The sequence below is a fragment of the Nomia melanderi genome, chromosome 5, assembly GCF_051020985.1.
Source record: "Nomia melanderi isolate GNS246 chromosome 5, iyNomMela1, whole genome shotgun sequence".
In the NCBI taxonomy this organism is placed as follows: Eukaryota; Metazoa; Arthropoda; class Insecta; order Hymenoptera; family Halictidae; genus Nomia; species Nomia melanderi.
This window is the reverse complement of record NC_135003.1, coordinates 18,467,715-18,485,637: the sequence shown is the minus strand read 5'-3', so window position 1 is coordinate 18,485,637 and position 17,923 is coordinate 18,467,715. Positions and strand designations below refer to the sequence as shown.

The 17,923-nt window shown below is 35.2% G+C and overlaps 4 protein-coding genes and 1 long non-coding RNA gene across 7 annotated transcripts; 3 read left to right on the top strand and 2 right to left on the bottom strand.

Annotated features, from left to right (window-relative positions):
* The first annotated feature begins 63 nt into the window (after positions 1–63).
* LOC116424693 (WD repeat-containing protein 48) lies at positions 64–7,394 on the top strand. 3 transcript variants are annotated; one of them, XM_031971428.2, is made up of 13 exons: positions 799–949; positions 1,029–1,113; positions 1,286–1,502; positions 1,698–1,910; positions 1,987–2,282; positions 2,377–2,562; positions 2,649–2,966; positions 3,056–3,158; positions 3,226–3,391; positions 3,473–3,664; positions 3,755–4,001; positions 4,078–4,202; positions 4,283–7,394. In XM_031971428.2, the coding sequence occupies exons 2-12, from the start codon at positions 1,102–1,104 to the stop codon at positions 4,138–4,140; spliced, it is 2,013 nt and encodes a 670-aa protein (XP_031827288.1). In that variant the 5' UTR covers positions 799–949; positions 1,029–1,101; the 3' UTR covers positions 4,141–4,202; positions 4,283–7,394. The 3 variants fall into 3 exon arrangements, with proteins under 3 accessions (XP_031827286.1, XP_031827285.1, XP_031827288.1); XM_031971426.2 differs by lacking the exons at positions 799–949; positions 1,029–1,113 and adding an exon at positions 64–706 and having other exon boundaries at positions 4,078–4,197; XM_031971425.2 differs by lacking the exons at positions 799–949; positions 1,029–1,113 and adding an exon at positions 64–706.
* Positions 7,198–8,957, bottom strand: LOC116424697 (haloacid dehalogenase-like hydrolase domain-containing protein 2). Its single transcript, XM_031971433.2, has 4 exons — positions 8,679–8,957; positions 8,124–8,423; positions 7,826–8,036; positions 7,198–7,613 (listed from the first exon to the last, which is right to left on the bottom strand). Exons 1-4 carry the CDS (start codon positions 8,771–8,773, stop codon positions 7,446–7,448), a joined length of 774 nt encoding a protein of 257 aa, XP_031827293.1. The 5' UTR covers positions 8,774–8,957; the 3' UTR covers positions 7,198–7,445.
* Positions 8,835–11,839, top strand: LOC116424694 (uncharacterized). The gene is made up of 6 exons (XM_031971429.2): positions 8,835–8,985; positions 9,183–9,275; positions 9,345–9,678; positions 9,753–9,940; positions 10,009–11,003; positions 11,081–11,839. The coding sequence occupies exons 1-6, from the start codon at positions 8,894–8,896 to the stop codon at positions 11,359–11,361; spliced, it is 1,983 nt and encodes a 660-aa protein (XP_031827289.1). The 5' UTR covers positions 8,835–8,893; the 3' UTR covers positions 11,362–11,839.
* LOC116424695 (transmembrane protein 135) lies at positions 11,660–15,374 on the bottom strand. Its single transcript, XM_031971430.2, has 9 exons — positions 14,383–15,374; positions 14,083–14,213; positions 13,815–13,941; positions 13,577–13,731; positions 13,250–13,505; positions 13,000–13,167; positions 12,390–12,530; positions 12,122–12,288; positions 11,660–12,049 (listed from the first exon to the last, which is right to left on the bottom strand). Exons 1-9 carry the CDS (start codon positions 14,527–14,529, stop codon positions 11,935–11,937), a joined length of 1,407 nt encoding a protein of 468 aa, XP_031827290.1. The 5' UTR covers positions 14,530–15,374; the 3' UTR covers positions 11,660–11,934.
* Positions 15,375–15,858: 484 nt separating this feature from the next.
* Positions 15,859–17,855, top strand: LOC143174559 (uncharacterized). Its single transcript, XR_012998701.1, has 4 exons — positions 15,859–16,304; positions 16,810–16,986; positions 17,468–17,651; positions 17,722–17,855. It is a non-coding gene; the product is annotated as an uncharacterized LOC143174559 (long non-coding RNA).
* The last annotated feature ends 68 nt before the right edge of the window (positions 17,856–17,923 follow it).

The following is a 17,923-nucleotide window of genomic DNA, read 5'->3' as shown; positions in this document are numbered from 1 at the left end:
ACACATTCATTATTTTTCATTGGTCGGCCGATGCAGGCGTTATTGTAGCCACGAAACATGCATCTCGTCCGGCTATTGGTCGCAGGCGTCAGCTATAGAACTATTGAAACACCGACTTTCCAAATCCGTAGATTTGCATTTAATTCGCGGTTGTCGCCGCGCGTTTCACCGCAGGAATCGTAGTCGGCTCGTGATAAGGTGATACGCCGGCGAAAAGTAGTCACGGTGTACCGACGTAACGCCACGCGACGATATATCCCGGCATTCTATTTGCAATCACAACAATGGAGTCGAAAGGTTGTCGGACGCTCGAGAAACGTGATGTAACGTTATACGTGTAACGTGTTCTCGAGCGTATTGACACCGGCATTGGAACAGCACCGATTGTCCGTAGCTCGCTCGTCATGAACGTGAACGAACAACCGCCATCGGAAATCGCTTGACAGCTGTTCAACGTTCGACCGTGATGCGCGCTGACTTATTTTTCCCGAGCATAAGAAACGCAGCCGTACGCGGTCGCGCGAGCTCTTGCAAGTGATCTACGATGAAACTGATGTATGGTCGCGACGCGTCGCAACGTGGATCCGCCGCAGCATAATCGTGCAACCTGAATGTTTTCCTCGGTTATCATTGCGCTCGAGGAACAGTTCGCGGTGTAATGGCAGCTCATAAGACGGGCGGGCAGAGCGCCCGAAAGAAAGTCCAGGTACATGTCCGGAATATCTTATTCCCCCCAATGGAACTTCCTCCTTTCCGTCGGTTATGCTTCGAACTATGATTCCATGCGAGTCGAATCGGCTGTTCTCACATCGTGACCCTTATGCCAAGCCCATGAATATGTCATTCAATCAATTGTAGGCATTCGTATTTAAATAGAAAATCTAACAGGATCATTCTGGAAATCAAAATTTCCGAGTTTTTCCTGTAAACGGTGCTGTTTACGTTAATTGTAATTAGAAAATAATTCTTAATTATTCTTCTGATTCTAATTACTTGTTTGGAAACATAAATCATGTTTGTTACTGTAGTGCAAGAATAGTGGAAAGAATGGAGGCTTAAAAAAAAGTATCAAGGAAAGAGACGTTTACCTTTCACATTGATATGCAAATTAATGTAAGCTTAATAAAAGTGAGAAGTCGATTATTATTGTGCTTGGATTGTTTCTTGCTCATAAATGTTTCATGTTATTTTAATGTGTCGTGTTTATTTCAACTCGATAAATGAAAATTTTCACATTATTCGAAGGTTATTTCGAAAGTTATAATCAAAGGTTTTCAATTTTAAGGTGTCCATGGTTATAAGAGATGAAGTGGAAAAGAGGCACAGAGCTGGTGTCAACTCCTTACAATATGACCCAGCTTTACACAGGCTTTATTCTGCAGGTAGAGATAGTATTATAAGGATATGGAATTGCAAAAATATGAAGGACCCTTACATTCAGTCCATGGAACATCATACAGATTGGGTCAATGATATAGTATTATGTTGTGGTGGTAAAAATCGTATGTATTACTGCATTATATCAAAATAGACAATTGCAATATGAAGCAACTCTATTGACATCTATAAAATCATAAATTCTATTTACTTCTTTATCGGATGTTAGGATCATTTAGCTGTATAGATGCTAGTAGAGTTGCTTTATGCTTTATAATAATATTTAAATGAATCAGAAGAATAAGTTTCTTTTTTTACAGTGATATCAGCTAGTTCTGATACAACAGTAAAAGTATGGAATGCACACAAAGGTTTCTGCATGTCCACATTGAGGACACACAAGGACTATGTGAAAGCTCTAGCATATGCTAAAGATAGAGAACAAGTTGCTAGTGCAGGTTTAGATAAATTGATCTTCCTGTGGGATGTTAACACATTAACTGCCCTTACAGCTAGCAACAACACAGTAACAAGTAAAGATAAAAATATGAAATGATTTCTTTTTTTATAGTTGTGTTAATTCTGAAGTAACAATTTTATGGTTTATAGCATCTTCCCTTAGTGGGAACAAGGATTCAATATATAGTCTTGCCATGAATCAGACTGGAACAATTATAGTAAGCGGTAGCACAGAAAAAGTTTTAAGAGTGTGGGATCCAAGGCACTGTACTAAACTAATGAAACTTCGTGGACACACCGATAATATTAAAGCTTTAGTATTAAATAGAGATGGCAGTGAATGTTTGTCTGCTAGTTCCGATGGAACTATTAAACTTTGGTCATTAGGACAACAAAGGTGTATTCAAACGTTTAGAGTACATACGGAGGGCGTTTGGGCGTTATTGGTAATTGTCTCTTTCTTTTATATAATAATTTTTGTGAACATAATATACAATTAAAACTATGATTCAAACTAAACAAAAAAAAAATGATTTTCAGGCAACAGAAACCTTCAGCCATGTGATATCAGGGGGTAGAGATAAAAGAGTTGTAATGACTGAATTAAGTTATCCTGAAAGGTATACTGTTATATGCGAAGAAGAGGCACCTATATTAAAAATGGTTATGATGCCTGATCAGTCTAGCATCTGGGTAGCAACTAGCGAATCTACTATAAATAATTGGGTAATAATCTTTTGTATTCTGTACCTGTAATATTAAAAATCTTTCGAATGTTACAAATAAATTAATACTATCATAATTCATAACAGTCTATAAGCCCAAAAGATTGGCAAGACTCAGGAATTGGTGATTACTGTGACTCTGCTACCGGAGTGACTTCAAACGTTTTGCGAAACACGGAACCTGCACAAAGAATATTAGGTGGACCTGCAATAAGGCACTGTCATGTTTTAAACGATCGAAGACACGTACTGACTAAAGATACGGAAGAGAATGTAGCCTTGTATGATGTATTAAAAGCGTGCAAGGTGGAAGATTTGGGAAAGGTGGACTTTGAACAGGAAATAAAGAAAAGAAATAAAATGGTGTATGTTCCAAATTGGTTCAATGTAGATCTTAAAACAGGAGTACGTATTTATGTAATTTCTTGTAATATTTAAACCTGAAGAAAAAACTGTGACATGCAAAAAAACAGTTGATGCTTTCATTCTTATAGATGTTGACCATTCATTTGGGTCAAGACGAGAACGATTGTTTTTCTGCATGGGTCTCTGCAAAGGAAACTGGTCTCGCTGAAAATGATGCTGTCGATCAAAAAGGTAATGTTCTTTCTATTAAAAATATTACCTTGTTTACTTTCTTCTTAAATCGGATTTTCCATTTCAGTTAATTATGGAAATCTTTTGCTGCAAGCTTTACTGGAGCATTGGTGGCGGCCGTTGCATGCCGACGATGAAAATGAAGGTAGCGGTAATGACGGTAATGGTCCTATACATACAAGAGGAGGAAACCCATACTTTTCAGTACCTAGTCATACACCTCTTATATTTAGGTATTAATCACTGATCAATTATATACAGAAAATTGTAATGTCATTAGTTCTATTAATGATAAAAATGTTATTTCATTCTAGTGAAGTGGGAGGAAAAACTTTGTACAGATTATTAGTTAGAGATGCTTCAGGAGAAACAGAAGGAGGTTTATTAAATGAAACTGTACCAGCATGGGTAGTGAATATCGTTGTGGATAAGAATCTTCCACAATTTATTAAAATACCTTTCTACCTTCTTCCACATGCCACATCTGGTGTAAAGAGTCTGAAGAAGTATGTAGCAGGACAATTACATTTTTACGTAATTTACGCCGGGGAACGTGTTCTCAATTTATTAACGTACCTATATTTTTATGTTTCAAGGGATCGTTTAATTGCAAATGATTTTATACAAATTCGTAAGGTGGCAGAACATGTTTGTGACAAGGTGCTTGGTGCTGGAAGTGATTCAGGGTCAGTAGCAGGTGCTGGAAATACAGTTTCCGGGGGTTCCCCAGCAGGGGATAGAACAAATACAGACTCAAACGCTGATAATTCTTCGCTGGCCGAAGAAAAAGTTGAAATTCTTTGCAACGATCAGGTTCTGGATCTTTCTATGGATTTAAGAACGGTAAACTTCTTTTTCAATTTGAACAACTATTTATAATGATATGTGTCGTTAAAATTTCTATTTTATTGTACGTTAGGTCAGACATTTGATTTGGAAGAGTTCAGCAGACTTAACGTTTCATTACCGGCCTGTCAAATAGTTAGGACTGAGTACATCAGAACAGGGATCTCTAAAGTGTGCCTGGTTTTTTACTATGGTAAGGTAAGTATATGTATGTGATATATATATATATATATTACGTGGATTGGTATATTTGCTATACAGAGGAAATACAATTTCAGAGTAACAGGAGACATGTGGACTAGTTGCAGAGTGTGGCATCTCACGCTACCTCCTCTTTATGAAATGTTTAATCGATTTTCAATGGATGTTTCGTTGGACACCGCAGCGGAAGATGAGTAAAAACCAGGCAACATACGGAGTACTTGATACTGCATGCGCTCAAAGGCAATAATGTGTGGAAGTATTAGCATGAATTGCTCATGTTTGTATATTTATATCCTGAGGCCAAACTCATCCCTGAAATACGGTGAAACGCTGATTTCAGTTAGGTCTGCTTTTAGAGATATAATATGTTTTTTGTACCTGGGTGTATAGTATTAAATGCTTATATCGTCAGCCATTTATCGTCTTCCCATTTCAAAAGTATCAGTGAGAAGGTTAAGCACAAAAATAAGGGACAGACCGTATGGCCCAGGAAATTCTTGATTCTGTTTAGTTAAAATGCCATCATGTTCACGCGATGCCTCTCAAATCTTTCTGTATTACTATCACGTAGACGTATCTCATAATTTATAACTAGTAAGATTTCATTTTTCGTTTAAAATAAAAGAAAGAGAAACCGGTTATGTATTTATTAAACGAATGAAACGAATGTTTGTCAATAGTACTCCACACGCCTGCCTTGTTATCGTAAAGAAAAAAGCAAACTATTATGGGAAGAAGAAAATGTCAATTTACTATTAATCAAATTACATTTGAACAGCCAAATTAACAGTTCAATATTTCCTGTCAATAACATAGGAAAAATAACATATATATATATACATACATAAATATATATCTGTCTTCGTTATGATATGGTCAAATTCTGTCTGTAGTGGAACTTCCATTAATTAAATTTGTATTTACAAAATATATAACGATGTTTCATAAGAGAGGAAAAATATAAGTATGATATAGTTGTCGGATAAAACAGATATAGCTACATCGACAGAATTTGACCTTAGGAGACAATCTCTAACAGATAAAAGAGAACAGAAGAAGAGTATGTAGTTGATCTTACGTTAAAAATGTTCACTCTACTAGAATCCCACAAATTGTATATAAGAATGCGAGTGTAAGTAATGTTCCCTAATTACGGTGATGGGCTGTATAAATAAAATTGAGTGAAATATTGTATCGAAAACTAGAGCTTTTACACCAATTCTACGAAATTGGGATAAATGCTTGACTTTTCTATTTAAAAAAAAAGAGAGAAAGTGAAAACGTAGTAGAAGAAGAAGAAGAAGAAGGAAAAGAAGAAGAAAAAGAAGAAGAAGAAGAAGAGGAGGAGGAGGAGGAGAAGGAGGATATACTGTTCTTTATTGATACGGCCCTAAATGTTATAATTTTTGTGTTATCAGAATGACATAGAAGCAAATTTTTAAAAAAATCTAGAGATTATTCCATTGTTACATTATAATATGCTGCGTATCGTAAATCTATCTTTTTATTCAGCTTTTGTTATAGGAATTTCATAATGTAATGATATAATTTACTGCCGCTTGTTTTTCTTCTTCAGTTAGAGTACACATTTGTTAAACCTTCGATTCAGTTCTTCTCTCGAGCCAATGTCAACGTTGATTAAGAGAACATGTGGCTACCAAAAAGAAACTTGTATATTTTATAGTTAAGTTTGATTAATATCTTTATGTTTGTAAATTAAGCGTTATATGTATATTTTTTATAAAGAGCAAGTGATTATTATCGCATTTCATTAGTTCATTTTAACTGAAATATGTATTTTCTTAAAAAAATAGAAAAAGAATGACCCTCGTTATCGCGACAGGAAATCAACATGTGCCTGATCATAGATTATAAGTTGTAGAGGGCATTTCAATTATGAGCTGATGTGTACTGGTCCTTTGAAATAATATCAATTGTAAGTTGTACCGTTGCGATGCATAATCATAGAAAATATTTTCTGGAGAGTATCCAGCATTTTCATTGTAAATTTATAATGTTCGTTCGCAAATATTAACCGAGTTTTATTTTTCTAATGCCAAACGCAACGCATGATTCACGAATTAATTATTGTACCCGAAGCGTTAACGACCGAATGCGAGATTACTCGATTGTTTATGTAATTTCCCTTGTTTCCGTGGAGAGAAAAAAGGTCGTTCTGTTTTCATTGCGATTTCAGATTTGAATCTGTTACTTTGCTTAACTCGATGGAGAGGTTCGTGACGATTCCATTCTATCGTTTAGCTGTTTCACACATAGATAATATTACGTTAGTTTTAGATACAAGACATGCATTTCATACAGTATTCATAAAAATTATAACTGAGCCTTCCTCACTAAAGAAATAACATTGTTCATTAATGGAAGTATTAATGTATTACGTTTAAATGAAAAAGAGAACTCTTGCGACTACTCTTTTAAGGCGTGAGTATAACTTTAAATCAAAACTAATTATACATCCCATCTTTTTAGTAATGGACAGTGAACTTTTTCAAAGTGAAAGGTTTGTTAGTCCTTGCATAAAAAAAAGAAACGATCGCAGAATGGTGCCAAATTTTATACTGAAAGAAACTCTTGCAGTGCACCAATTCCTTTAATAGCAAGACTAAGAAGAATCTGTTTCTGTGAACATGCTTTTAATAATAACTTACTAAATACTGTAGTTGTAATATACTTATTATCTAAGGCCACGTATTAGTAGCAATTCAAATTTACAACGATTATTTTTTCTGTTTTTTAGAAGAAAATATGTATTTTAGAAAATATCGTCTCTTGTCTAGGAAGATCTGGATTCGATAAGGATAATTTCTAATTTATAAACATAATTTGTAAAGTGTATTATCACCTCACAGTAGACAAAATTTTCTACAACTTTTCTACATACAGCTAATCATGAGATGATATTTATTTAAAAAATTAAAACATACTCTGGTTTTATCTACCTGTATGCGAGAAAGAATGCTATAAAAAATTATTTTTCAGTAATATTAATAGAACAGAAGAGTTCATATGTAACATGTTTCATATCATGAATGATACCATAATGGTTTCTTTGTAATTATCATCTGCTTTCTATTTTGAAACTGCTGTATTGTGAAACTACTCCAGATCATGTACACTATTGTGGAATTATTAATATTTAAATAAAACATCTAATTTAATACAGAATAGCCTTATAATTCCTTCAATCCTTTGTAAACATGTACAGAATTATAATTCTTAAATCTTAGTTTTAAGAATATACTCTACAGCTTCCACAAAAGATTTACACACTTCTGTGGGCAATGGTGTAATTGTGTTTTCATCTCCTTCTCTGTATTTTCCTGTTTGCACTAGAAGACCTCTAATACCAGTTGCTTGTGCTCCAGCTATATCATCTTTAACATCCTAAATAAACAAAATCAACATGAATTTGCATACATATTTACAATCCCCAAACAAATTCTAGTAGCAAGATGTCACACATAGATTCTTTTAATTTTTAAAATGTCTCATATGTTTCTCCATAATTTTCTTGCTATGTTTAACAATTATTTATATGAAAATATGTGCCATCTTGTTTACTTGAGATTAAGAAATATAAACAATGATATTCCTACATCGCCAATCATAACGGCTTCTTCCGGGGGTACATCTCCCAAAGCTGCTTTGAAAAATTCCGCGCTAGGTTTGCCGACAACTTCAGCTTTGACGTTAGCAGAGTATTCCAAACCTGAAATGAATGCGCCTGGCCCCAGGGCTAAACCATCCGGCCGTTTATAATATCGGCCTTTGTGAATCGCTATGAGCGGGGCACCGTCTAACAACAATCTAATATTACAGATTATTTTCTAGTTAAACTTCAGAACAACATTAATAGAATTATGACACCTTCTGCCTAAGACAACTAGGTCATACCTAAAAGCTTTGTTCAATTCATCATAATGGAATTTGTCTGGTGCTAATCCAACCACTACAGCGTTAGCCTTTTCATCGTTCTTTACTAAATCCTCGAAATCTTCATTGGCTGCTTGATCAATCAACAACATCGGATTCAACTTTCTAGAAACGATTAATTTTCTTGCGGCAGCCAAAGAACTGAAGATCTCTTCTTTCTGAATATCGAAACCAAGGCTCGTCAATCGTTTGTGCAGAAACTTTCCGGATTCTTTCGTTGTATTTGTCACGAATTTTAATGGTATGTTAGAACTCCTGAGCCTGTATTAAAATTCGTTAAATGGTCTGGTGTCTGTTTCTTAAATTCAGTTACACGCATATTTTCAATTGTTATCAAAACGGAAATGAAGCATTAGAAAATTTCATGAACGTGTGTATAACATGCTGATCTATTCAAATACTACAGAATTATGAATGCATCGCGCCAATAATTGGAACCGGCGCAATGTAAGCGACGCCATAACAGCATAGACGATGATGTAAAATACTTTTGTACAATACATAAAGGAAAACCACCTGATTAAAGCTTCTACCGCGCCAGGAATCACTGTATTATCAATATGCAACGTTCCACTCAGGTCTATTAATACCATTCGTATTTGTTTCGCCATATTTTCAAAAATATTTGATAACCTGTTCTCTGTTCACTTTGTAGTGTCAAGTCGGTGACTTCTCTATTGTACGTGTACGCATGTGTGTTCAATTGATCAACACAACGTTTAAAATAGTTAATGAGAGATAGTGAAGTGTGTGATCGCACGTGGTACGCTATGGCGCTTTCCGTAAAACAGAAAGGTGTGAAACAAGTTCCATGGTTTTCACTGTAAGTACATGTACATCATAAAACTATAGGTAACCGTTATGTTATGTGAAGATTTGATTTATATAAAATGCAGCATTGAATCATCTTGGATTAATATAAAAAACACAAATCAGATCTTCTTATAGACACTTAGCTGGTGATTATACGATGATTTTTATGTTACAAGAATTTTGTTCCTGATGTTTCTATATTTTTAGAACTGAATGGCATCAGGTGTATCAACAAGTTTATTCCAATGACAAAACTGAACAAACCAAGGCGTATGAAACTCTACTCACGTGGCAAGCAAGGTAATATAACGATATATATTTACCAAAAAAGTTTTGAAATATTAGTGGTATTAATAAAATGGGTTTCAGGGTGCCGAAATTGCCAGTAGGTGTAGACTGCACTCTTTCTATCCTGCAAGTCTGTCTTAGAGATCTCGAATGGGCTCCCAAGATTAATAAGGGAGATTTGCCAATTAGTTATGAAAATGATTTATGTTTGATGTATTCAACCACAATAATGAGATTCTTAAATCATATCTCTAATATAGGACACACAAAGCAAACATCATTGTTTCAAATTGCGAAGCAGGTTAACATACCAGAATGGATTGTGAATTTGAGACATGATACAGCTCATGGACATGAATTACCATCCATTGGTGTATTAAGAATAGCTATAAATATATTATTAACATGGTTACATGTATGTCTATCATTGTATAAATTAAACATTTAAATGGATTGAATTGTATCATTCAATTAACAATATGTTTACAGGAAGAGTATTGGGCAGCTGAAGCCAAGGGACTAGAGGAATGTGCCATCAGTAATGAGCTTGTGAAAGAAGCTCAAGAGACTGAGGAGATACAGGAATTTAGCGATTTAATCGAACTTTGGACTGCTGTTAGTTTATATATTCATGCTGGATACAATTTCGTAAAGGATATTCCAGATTCAGAATTAGTGTATGTACAGTTTTTATTTATAATGAATTTACATTTTATTGTAGTTAACAAATTGACTTTATTAATAGGGAAACATTGCAAGATCTGCGTTCATATGCTATTTCTTTGCCTGAACAAGATAAAGAAGATACAGAAAACAATAATGATAACTACACAGAAGTGACAACTGCCAATATAAAAAAGGATAAAAAATATAAGTTAGATACTGCAAGAATGGTTCTTCTATCTGAGATTTCTAGATATCTCAGTAAAAAATCTATTCCCAATACAAAGGATGTGGTTTGTGATGAACTCTTTAATTCAGAAGCCTTTTTACCAAATGAAGATGTTTTACTCATCTTCACTCACAAAGAAAATACAGAAAATGAGTTAAAAGATGATATTTTGCCATTAGATATGATAAAATTCTGGGAAGATATTATGTTCTTATTATATGAAAAAGAAGTGATGGAGACTTTAATTATAAGATTAATTAAATTAACAGAGAATGAAGAAATAGATAAATATAAAAGGTCATTAGCTTCCTTATGGATAAGTTCTATAGCTTATAGTTTTGTGAAATTAGATGTTGCTCATTGTATATCTCGGTCTTTGGAGTATGAACTAGAGGCAAATAATAAAAGACTGCCACCAAAAGCTTTCGAACTTAAAGTAAAAGACGAAACAGAGAATGCTTATCCACATCTGAAGTATGTTCTATGGTTTAATTTATCTGACGTGGTATTGCCTTTTCTCACTGATATAAATTTCGTTTCGAAGCTTCTGTTAAATGCAAACGAATTCTCTATTAAATTTGTATTACCTATTCTGGAATTAGTAAGTCCAAAAATAGATGCGAATAAGAAACGGTTGTTGTTAAATTTAGTTAAAGTTTATGTAGAAGGACAAGCAACTGATACTGAAAGTTCTAACAAGAACAAAAAAACATTCACAATAGAAGATGTTCATAATCTGCATGGCCATGAAGTACTAAATGTCCTTGAACAAAATGAATTTCAGAATAAAATACGTAGCTTTTTAACGGATCAAAAGGTGCGAAATAATCAATGGAAATTAGCACTTGGTAAGTGTATAATACTTATTTCTTCAATGAAAAGGATTGTAATGAAAATAATAAGAAAATATTGAAATTTTGTTTAGCTAAGTATCAATGGGCTGAATGTCCAGTGGGTTTGCTCCCATGGCAAATTGATTCCATGGAAATGTTAGAACCACTAAAGTCTCTTTCAACTCATAACGTTTCAAGTTTGGAGTCTGAAATTACTCCCGGAGTTCTCAACACGAACGATTTGAAAATGCAAAGTCAAATTAACTGGGACAACGTTCTGAGGAAGAAGAAACGTTTGAAACGGAAACGTGAACGAAGAAATGCGGATATTATAATTAATCGAGCATTGGAGACTGCTAAAAAACAAAAGTAATGCATTACATATACGTTGTATTTTAATATTTTTAATTGGCACTGTTCGTGAAAGGCATGAGAACAAGGAACAGTGTAATTCATCAACGTATTTTTGTAATGTAATAAATTATATATCAAAATTTAAGTTATAAGTATCAAAATTAAAGTAATAAACATAGACTTTTCAACATTTTGTATACGCCACGTGTAATTTCTTTACCGTTAAGCATGTTTAACAGGAAGTGAAAGGAATTACACATGTTTGTAACAATTTAAATAGAATTTATTGAATAGAAACTGTACACGAATTTTACGTAACGGCATTCTCGCGATCAACAACCTCCAATTAACTAAGTAAAACAACAAAAGATAATCCTAATCACATTCATTCGAACCACTCGTACGGAACACAGGTATACTCACACGTATAAGCTAATTTTTTACACAATTAAATTTGTATAATTTACATAGTATAAATTAAAAAGTAATTAAAGTTCTTTGGTTGTCTTTTTTTTCCAATGTACATGTTATAAACAGCAAAGTACATCCATAAAATTAAAACCCAATAGTTCTTTTTTTTCTAAATACAAAATTAAAACAAGTAATTTCTTCTATCGTTGGTGTTGGTTTTCGCGACCACCTCTGCAAGATATTTAGTACTTTCTAAACCAAAATGGTCTAACGGTATCCGAGACATAGCTGCTATCCTAAAAAGCAATAGTATGGTTAAAGAACGTATCGCTTGCATATATCAGTACATGTACGCGCGTATTCATTACCTATCTCCAGAAATATTACACAAGAACTTCCAGTAAGACACACGTAAATTTTGTGGCTCAATAATTGCTACATGGAAGAGTACTGCTGTGCTAAAGCAGTATAAGAAAATCACAAACCATTTCACCTCAGGTACTATTTGTTTTTCCACAAGATCATTCCAGAGTAACTACCAAAAGAAAAAGAGAAAAGAACAACATGTTACAAAATATGTTGATGTAGATACAGTAAAGGTATTAAATGTTCCAAGCAGAATATTTATGTAAATACTTGTAATGCTTTCCACATGAAGTATAAAGCTATGGTATTACCACCATAAGACATAAATGCTAGACCACCTAAGAATCCAGCTGGAAACGCATAATATGCAGAATCTTTCTGGAAAAATCTCCTTAAGGAACAAGAAACTAGCTGAAATAAAAACTGCATTAGTATTCAAAACATCGCTCCTTCAAAAATCTGATTATAATAATGTATATAATGTTGATTGCAAAAAAAGTAAAAGAAAAACGTGTTGAATATGAATTCAACCGTTTTGAGACGGTGTGGTTTCGCGAAGGAGAGGTATGAACTAAGAGAAACGTATTACTACCACCACTGTAGGCGGTGAGTCGGCGGTCGTTCCCCTTACCTCTTAACCCTCCAGCAGCCGAAACAAAGGTGCACTCTAGAGCGAGCAGTACACTTGCACTCAAGTTCACGCGGTACGCGTGTACCCAGTTTAGTGCATACGTACTCGGTCAACGTTCAAACTTAAATTTCGCGAGAAAGGAGTACCTCATAGCAAAATATTTGCGACATATTTGATCGTGTAACTTCATTTATGAGACACTACGTTTCACGTTAAACATTTTAAAGTAAAAGAAAAAAGTTTGAGTACCCTATAAAGTCCTACAAAACCTCCTAAGAACACAGCCAAGTTGAGGTTGCCTTTCTTAAATATTACAGATTTAATTAACTGTGGCTTTGCACGTAACTTTTTAAATTGAAAAACAATATTGAGCAGTAACTGAGTACTGAACCCATAACCAAACAGTTTCATACCACCCTGTAAAATAATTGTAATTATTATTAATGTATTTTCTAAAATCCTTAAGTGTGTTTATTGTTATTTTTATGTATGTACATACCGTTAATACATAATGAAAACAACTATGAGGATGTGGACAAGATACATGCTTCCCTAGATTTTTAAGAGTTTCAATAATTTTCTTATAAACTGCAAGACACTTTAGGAATATATTTTTTTCATGAGTCTTTTTAGCTATGATATTCTTTCTCCTTATGCTCTCTGCATTATTTTCATCTGCAGAATGCTCCAACTCTGGAGATTGCAATCTGCTGTTTTCAACATATTCGATATCTTCATATTTCCCAGTAACAATTCTAGCAAAGATTTAAAATAGTCTTCAAATTGCTTTAGAGTTATGTAACCAATAAAGAAGTAGAATATATACCTCAATATCTTATACATAGAATCATGTTTATTTGTTTTGGAACGGTAAAAATAATGTAACAATGCCACACTTGTAGCAAAAATATATATATCACCATTTGAAATAGAAGAATAGTATCCCCTGGCCTGTCCCATTTTAAATAACGTTTCTGTAGCCTAAAAAGAACAAGTATAAGATACAGCATTGATACAGACTAAGTATTCTTAAATAAATCATTAAGATAATCTATGTTACTCACAATGTTAGATACATATAAACATAACATAGTACGTCTAGATGGTCTTTCGACAAAAATAGCTGTCAAACTGGATAGAAAAGACGGCAAAAAGGATACAGTCAGAAAGTTAAATTGTCCAAGCAGCCGTCTAAAATACAAAAGTATCATTGAAATATCGCTGATTCATTCTTGATCGATACGATTGAATCAATTCCATCTTAAATAATTTATTTGCCATAATATCTTGTTAGTAAGTCATACCTATATAATTGGCATTGACTTTTCGTACCTCAGGGAACAAATGAACATAGCATAGGAAAAGGCACTCCACGAGAGAAAAGCTGTAGATTGTAGGATACCCGCCAATGTTTTTTTGATATCATTTTTAGATGGAACCTTTCCTCTTAATAACAGCGTGACCTACAAACAGAGAGCATAAATAAGAAGAAAGTATCCTAGCATCGCGATACGCGTATCGCCACGTGAAAGCTGTCTAAGTACCCAAAGAAATGCAACAGAAACAAAAAGCTTCGATTACCCTGAAAAAGAAAAAAAGAAAAAAAAGAAAGAAAAAAATAAGCGAACGTACTAAATATACAGTGGAGTATATCCTGATGCTTTCTTGAAGAGCGTGCAGACCGAGTCCGGCTGTCGTGCTGACACAGGAATCGGTCCAAGGATGACAATATTCCTTGCAGCTAGCATCCAGAAAAAACTTGCTCAGTTGAGCAGGCATTTTTCGGCGAACGTTAAACGGTTTTCACAATTGTCAATCACAGAACGTAAAAATCAGCTCGTCGGCCGCCGCATGAAAGTAGAATCGTTCGATGACACTTTCCCGGTCACGATTTATTGATAGTTGTACGATCCTGGCGCACGCATGGTTGAACTCAATTTCAGCTCTCCATCTGGAAGTCACGACGGTTTCGCAACGAGCAATCTTAATCGGGGGAAGCTGATCGCTAACTGTCTGATTGCCTCCAGTGTCTATCAGTGTATGACAGTACAGCTGGATTAGATAAATGTATTTTTCGGCGATGAACTTTGGTTCCTCGACTGTTGACCATAAACAACGTTCCTATATGTCTCTCTTAGATGCACCGATTTAGAAGCACATCATTCGAATACTGCGCAGTCGATGCGTGCGGACCCGCCGACCGCTCGTCATCAACTGAGGAGCGAACGCCGGCGAGGAAATCGACGAACTCCTCTGCCAAATGACTTGAGAACTTTTCGCACCTGAGATTACTGCTGGATTAAGCTTACGATCGCTCATCATCGATTACGCGGGCCGATCGCCGATAGAAGTGTTCTCGACGGAACAATAAAAAGGCGGGCGACGGGCAACGTGTCTTTACGGACGATTCCGAACTGTTTTCGAGAAAATCCAGTTTGAACGTTTAGCCGCCTTCGCGTGCACTGAAAAGACATTTTATGCGAGGGGTCGCACGAGGTAAGGGGAATCACTAATACCACCGTAGATCGAGTTGAGGATCATTCCCCTTACCTCATAGGATTCCGCGAGTGACCAAAGTATATAGCGTATCCGAGTGCACGTGTACTCGAACCGAAAGATGAAAGTAGCGATGGGACGAAGCACGTCGCAGTTGCAACGGTCTTGCGATATGAATTCAGTAACAGATCTCTCCAGGAGTCCCTTTACGAGTCACAATACGGTCGACAAACAACTTTTTCCTTCAGTCGTCAATCGACAGATTTTACGCAATCATTGTTTTCCATGTTTTTTGCTGCTCAAGGATCAATTAGAGATTTGATCGACGATTAATCGACGTCAAGGTTGTTCGAAACCGTGATCTCGACTTGCAATAATTTAGACGTCCGTTGAGACGTCCCAGCATTTCCTCTTCACGACTTGTTTGCATACAATGCAAATATAATTTTATTTATATATCCGTGTTTGTTATATTGGCTCCGTTCAAATATGCAATAAGATGTTAATGTATGTATCTTTTGAATATTCAGGTTCGATATAGAAAGGACGAGATATCGAATATTATCGTACTGAGAAAAATACACTGAGTCATTCAGAGTTCCGTGTATTTTTTTAACTGCCGATCGTGGTAAAAATTTTATTTGTTTATATCTTTAAAATAACGTGGCACGTTGTTATCTACAGTTGACTGACCTTCCTCAACTTGTCCTCGAGTCCTCAACGCGTGTAATGTATCTTTTGGAATATATTGAACGATCTGTAAATCACGGACGAACGGCTTCGAGTAGAGTTCATGGATCACGGAGTATTTCGAGAAAAAATTCATTTCCATTTAGCAACTCAGCTCGTGTAATATATGTTGCGACGATGACAACACAGTATGAATTCGAGCGGATTTTACTTTCACGGTACGCTCCAAAGTTCAGAAGACTCGTGATACACGCGTATCCTAGTTTTTCAGTCTCTGATAATGACACGCTGCGTCGTATAAAAAAATTGTAGTATAATTTAACAATCATGTAACTATGTTATGCAACGGAGAAATAGATGAGATCACGGTAAATTAAGGGTTAACGGTATTCAACGATCATTGAACCACGGAGTCTAACATGTTGAGCGTCATATACATATTAAAAAGGTTATTGGATCTAATCACCGATAGATTTATTCCAGTCTTAATCGACATTTACTGGAATGAATGACAGTTCTTTGCCGAGAGTGTTCGCATACTTCGATATGTTCGAGATCTGATAAAAGTATTTATCGCTTAACATTTCATTCATCGGACCGATTCCATGATAAGTTTGTATGTATTTATTGTAAAGCAACCTTGACGCAACATAATATGTAGCTTTTAGTTTTAGGTATTCGCGAAATATGTGCATTTACATTTTTTCGCGATATTACTTATCGAGAACTGACCCGAAGAAAAGTCTATCGTCGAACTGGAACGAGGCGGATAATATTTGATTAACATTAATGTTAACGGCAAAATACACGAAAGCAATAGTAAACCTTAAAATTAATTGCTTGTAAGTAGTAATTGATTACTGTTTATTATAGAAAAACGATAGCCAGATTCTTCGTAATCAAACAAAGGAAGATGCATATATAATATTGTCTTGCGATGAAATGCAAGTCTCCCGAGTTTACGAAGCGTTGCATGGTTCAAGTGGCGCCATCTTTGATCCACTGGAGCAACACTTTTCTGCGGCTGAGTCGGTATCCCGGGTTATGCAGGTAACATTTGCAATACACTCGACACTTGATAATACCATTCATTGGTTCCTTCAGAACCGCATTGTATGAAACTTCTAATTAGAAGTCGTACAAATGCAATGATTTCTATATTATTAGATAATCGAAATCTATGCACAACAGAAACCGTGCAACTGAACCTTATACAATGATTGTCGAGTATTTCTGCATTTTCTCAATAACAAACGAGAAAAGTCTCCCCATGTTCGACTGTTCATTAACCCTAAGTGACCACTTGGTTTAATACAGTAAAATTATAAAGTTTGTTTAATACTGAACTTTGTACAACGCACCATTATATGAAACATCAAAGTAAATTACTTTTGTCCCTTAATGTATCGATTAAATTATTTATATTAGTCGCAACGAGCATCGTCTACATTTTATTAAAGAGCGTTGAATATTTCTAGCAAAAAACTTTCGAGTGCAATGGGATAAATTATCCGTTGGCGTTCATTTTTAGGTCACAGCCAGGAGCACAGGACCGACGTGATCAGCCGCACGTACCTACTTGCTTTCTTAATGGTCGATTTGGAAGACTCCGTCATGATGTGATTCAGAGAACGCGCGTCGACAGTGTGTTGTATATTATTTGTTAATCACAAATGCATCCTGTTTACCACCTATTGACCTAGCGTAGTTCAGAGGTACGGTTCAAATGAAATTGAAAGGAAATGATCTACTTTCGAACGATTTATTCTTGTTCATTAATTACAGGGCAATCGGCGAGGTGTGCTTTTTGGAAAACAACACGGTACGCGTGTAGATAATTTTTCTCCACCTGGTTGTCGATCGTTCGTGGTCCTGTACACGCAGAGAGCTTCTATCTGATAAGGGGGTGACACAATTGTGTTTGGATTGCGATTGGCCGGCGCCGAATAGGTAGTTTTCCGCGTGTCTTTGGTGAACGGTAATTTGT

What these genes read in the sequence shown, in the direction of transcription:
- LOC116424693 (XM_031971426.2), top strand. Translation starts at nt 659, where the DNA reads ATGGCAGCTCATAAGACGGGCGGGCAGAGCGCCCGAAAGAAAGTCCAG. An exon ending in AATCTACTATAAATAATTGG is followed by an intron (nt 2,563 to 2,648) that starts GTAATAATCTTT and finishes AATTCATAACAG; the next exon opens with TCTATAAGCCCAAAAGATTG. An exon ending in CATACACCTCTTATATTTAG is followed by an intron (nt 3,392 to 3,472) that starts GTATTAATCACT and finishes ATTTCATTCTAG; the next exon opens with TGAAGTGGGAGGAAAAACTT.
- LOC116424697 (XM_031971433.2), bottom strand. Translation starts at nt 8,773, where the DNA reads ATGGCGAAACAAATACGAATGGTATTAATAGACCTGAGTGGAACGTTG. An exon ending in GCGGTAGAAGCTTTAATCAG is followed by an intron (nt 8,424 to 8,678) that starts GTGGTTTTCCTT and finishes ATTTTAATACAG; the next exon opens with GCTCAGGAGTTCTAACATAC. An exon ending in GAATTGAACAAAGCTTTTAG is followed by an intron (nt 8,037 to 8,123) that starts GTATGACCTAGT and finishes CTGTAATATTAG; the next exon opens with ATTGTTGTTAGACGGTGCCC.
- LOC116424694 (XM_031971429.2), top strand. Translation starts at nt 8,894, where the DNA reads ATGAGAGATAGTGAAGTGTGTGATCGCACGTGGTACGCTATGGCGCTT. An exon ending in CAAGTTCCATGGTTTTCACT is followed by an intron (nt 8,986 to 9,182) that starts GTAAGTACATGT and finishes CTATATTTTTAG; the next exon opens with AACTGAATGGCATCAGGTGT. An exon ending in TCAATGGAAATTAGCACTTG is followed by an intron (nt 11,004 to 11,080) that starts GTAAGTGTATAA and finishes AATTTTGTTTAG; the next exon opens with CTAAGTATCAATGGGCTGAA.
- LOC116424695 (XM_031971430.2), bottom strand. Translation starts at nt 14,529, where the DNA reads ATGCCTGCTCAACTGAGCAAGTTTTTTCTGGATGCTAGCTGCAAGGAA. An exon ending in TATACTCCACTGTATATTTA is followed by an intron (nt 14,214 to 14,382) that starts GTACGTTCGCTT and finishes CTCTGTTTGTAG; the next exon opens with GTCACGCTGTTATTAAGAGG. An exon ending in TCATGTGGAAAGCATTACAA is followed by an intron (nt 12,289 to 12,389) that starts GTATTTACATAA and finishes TTCTTTTGGTAG; the next exon opens with TTACTCTGGAATGATCTTGT.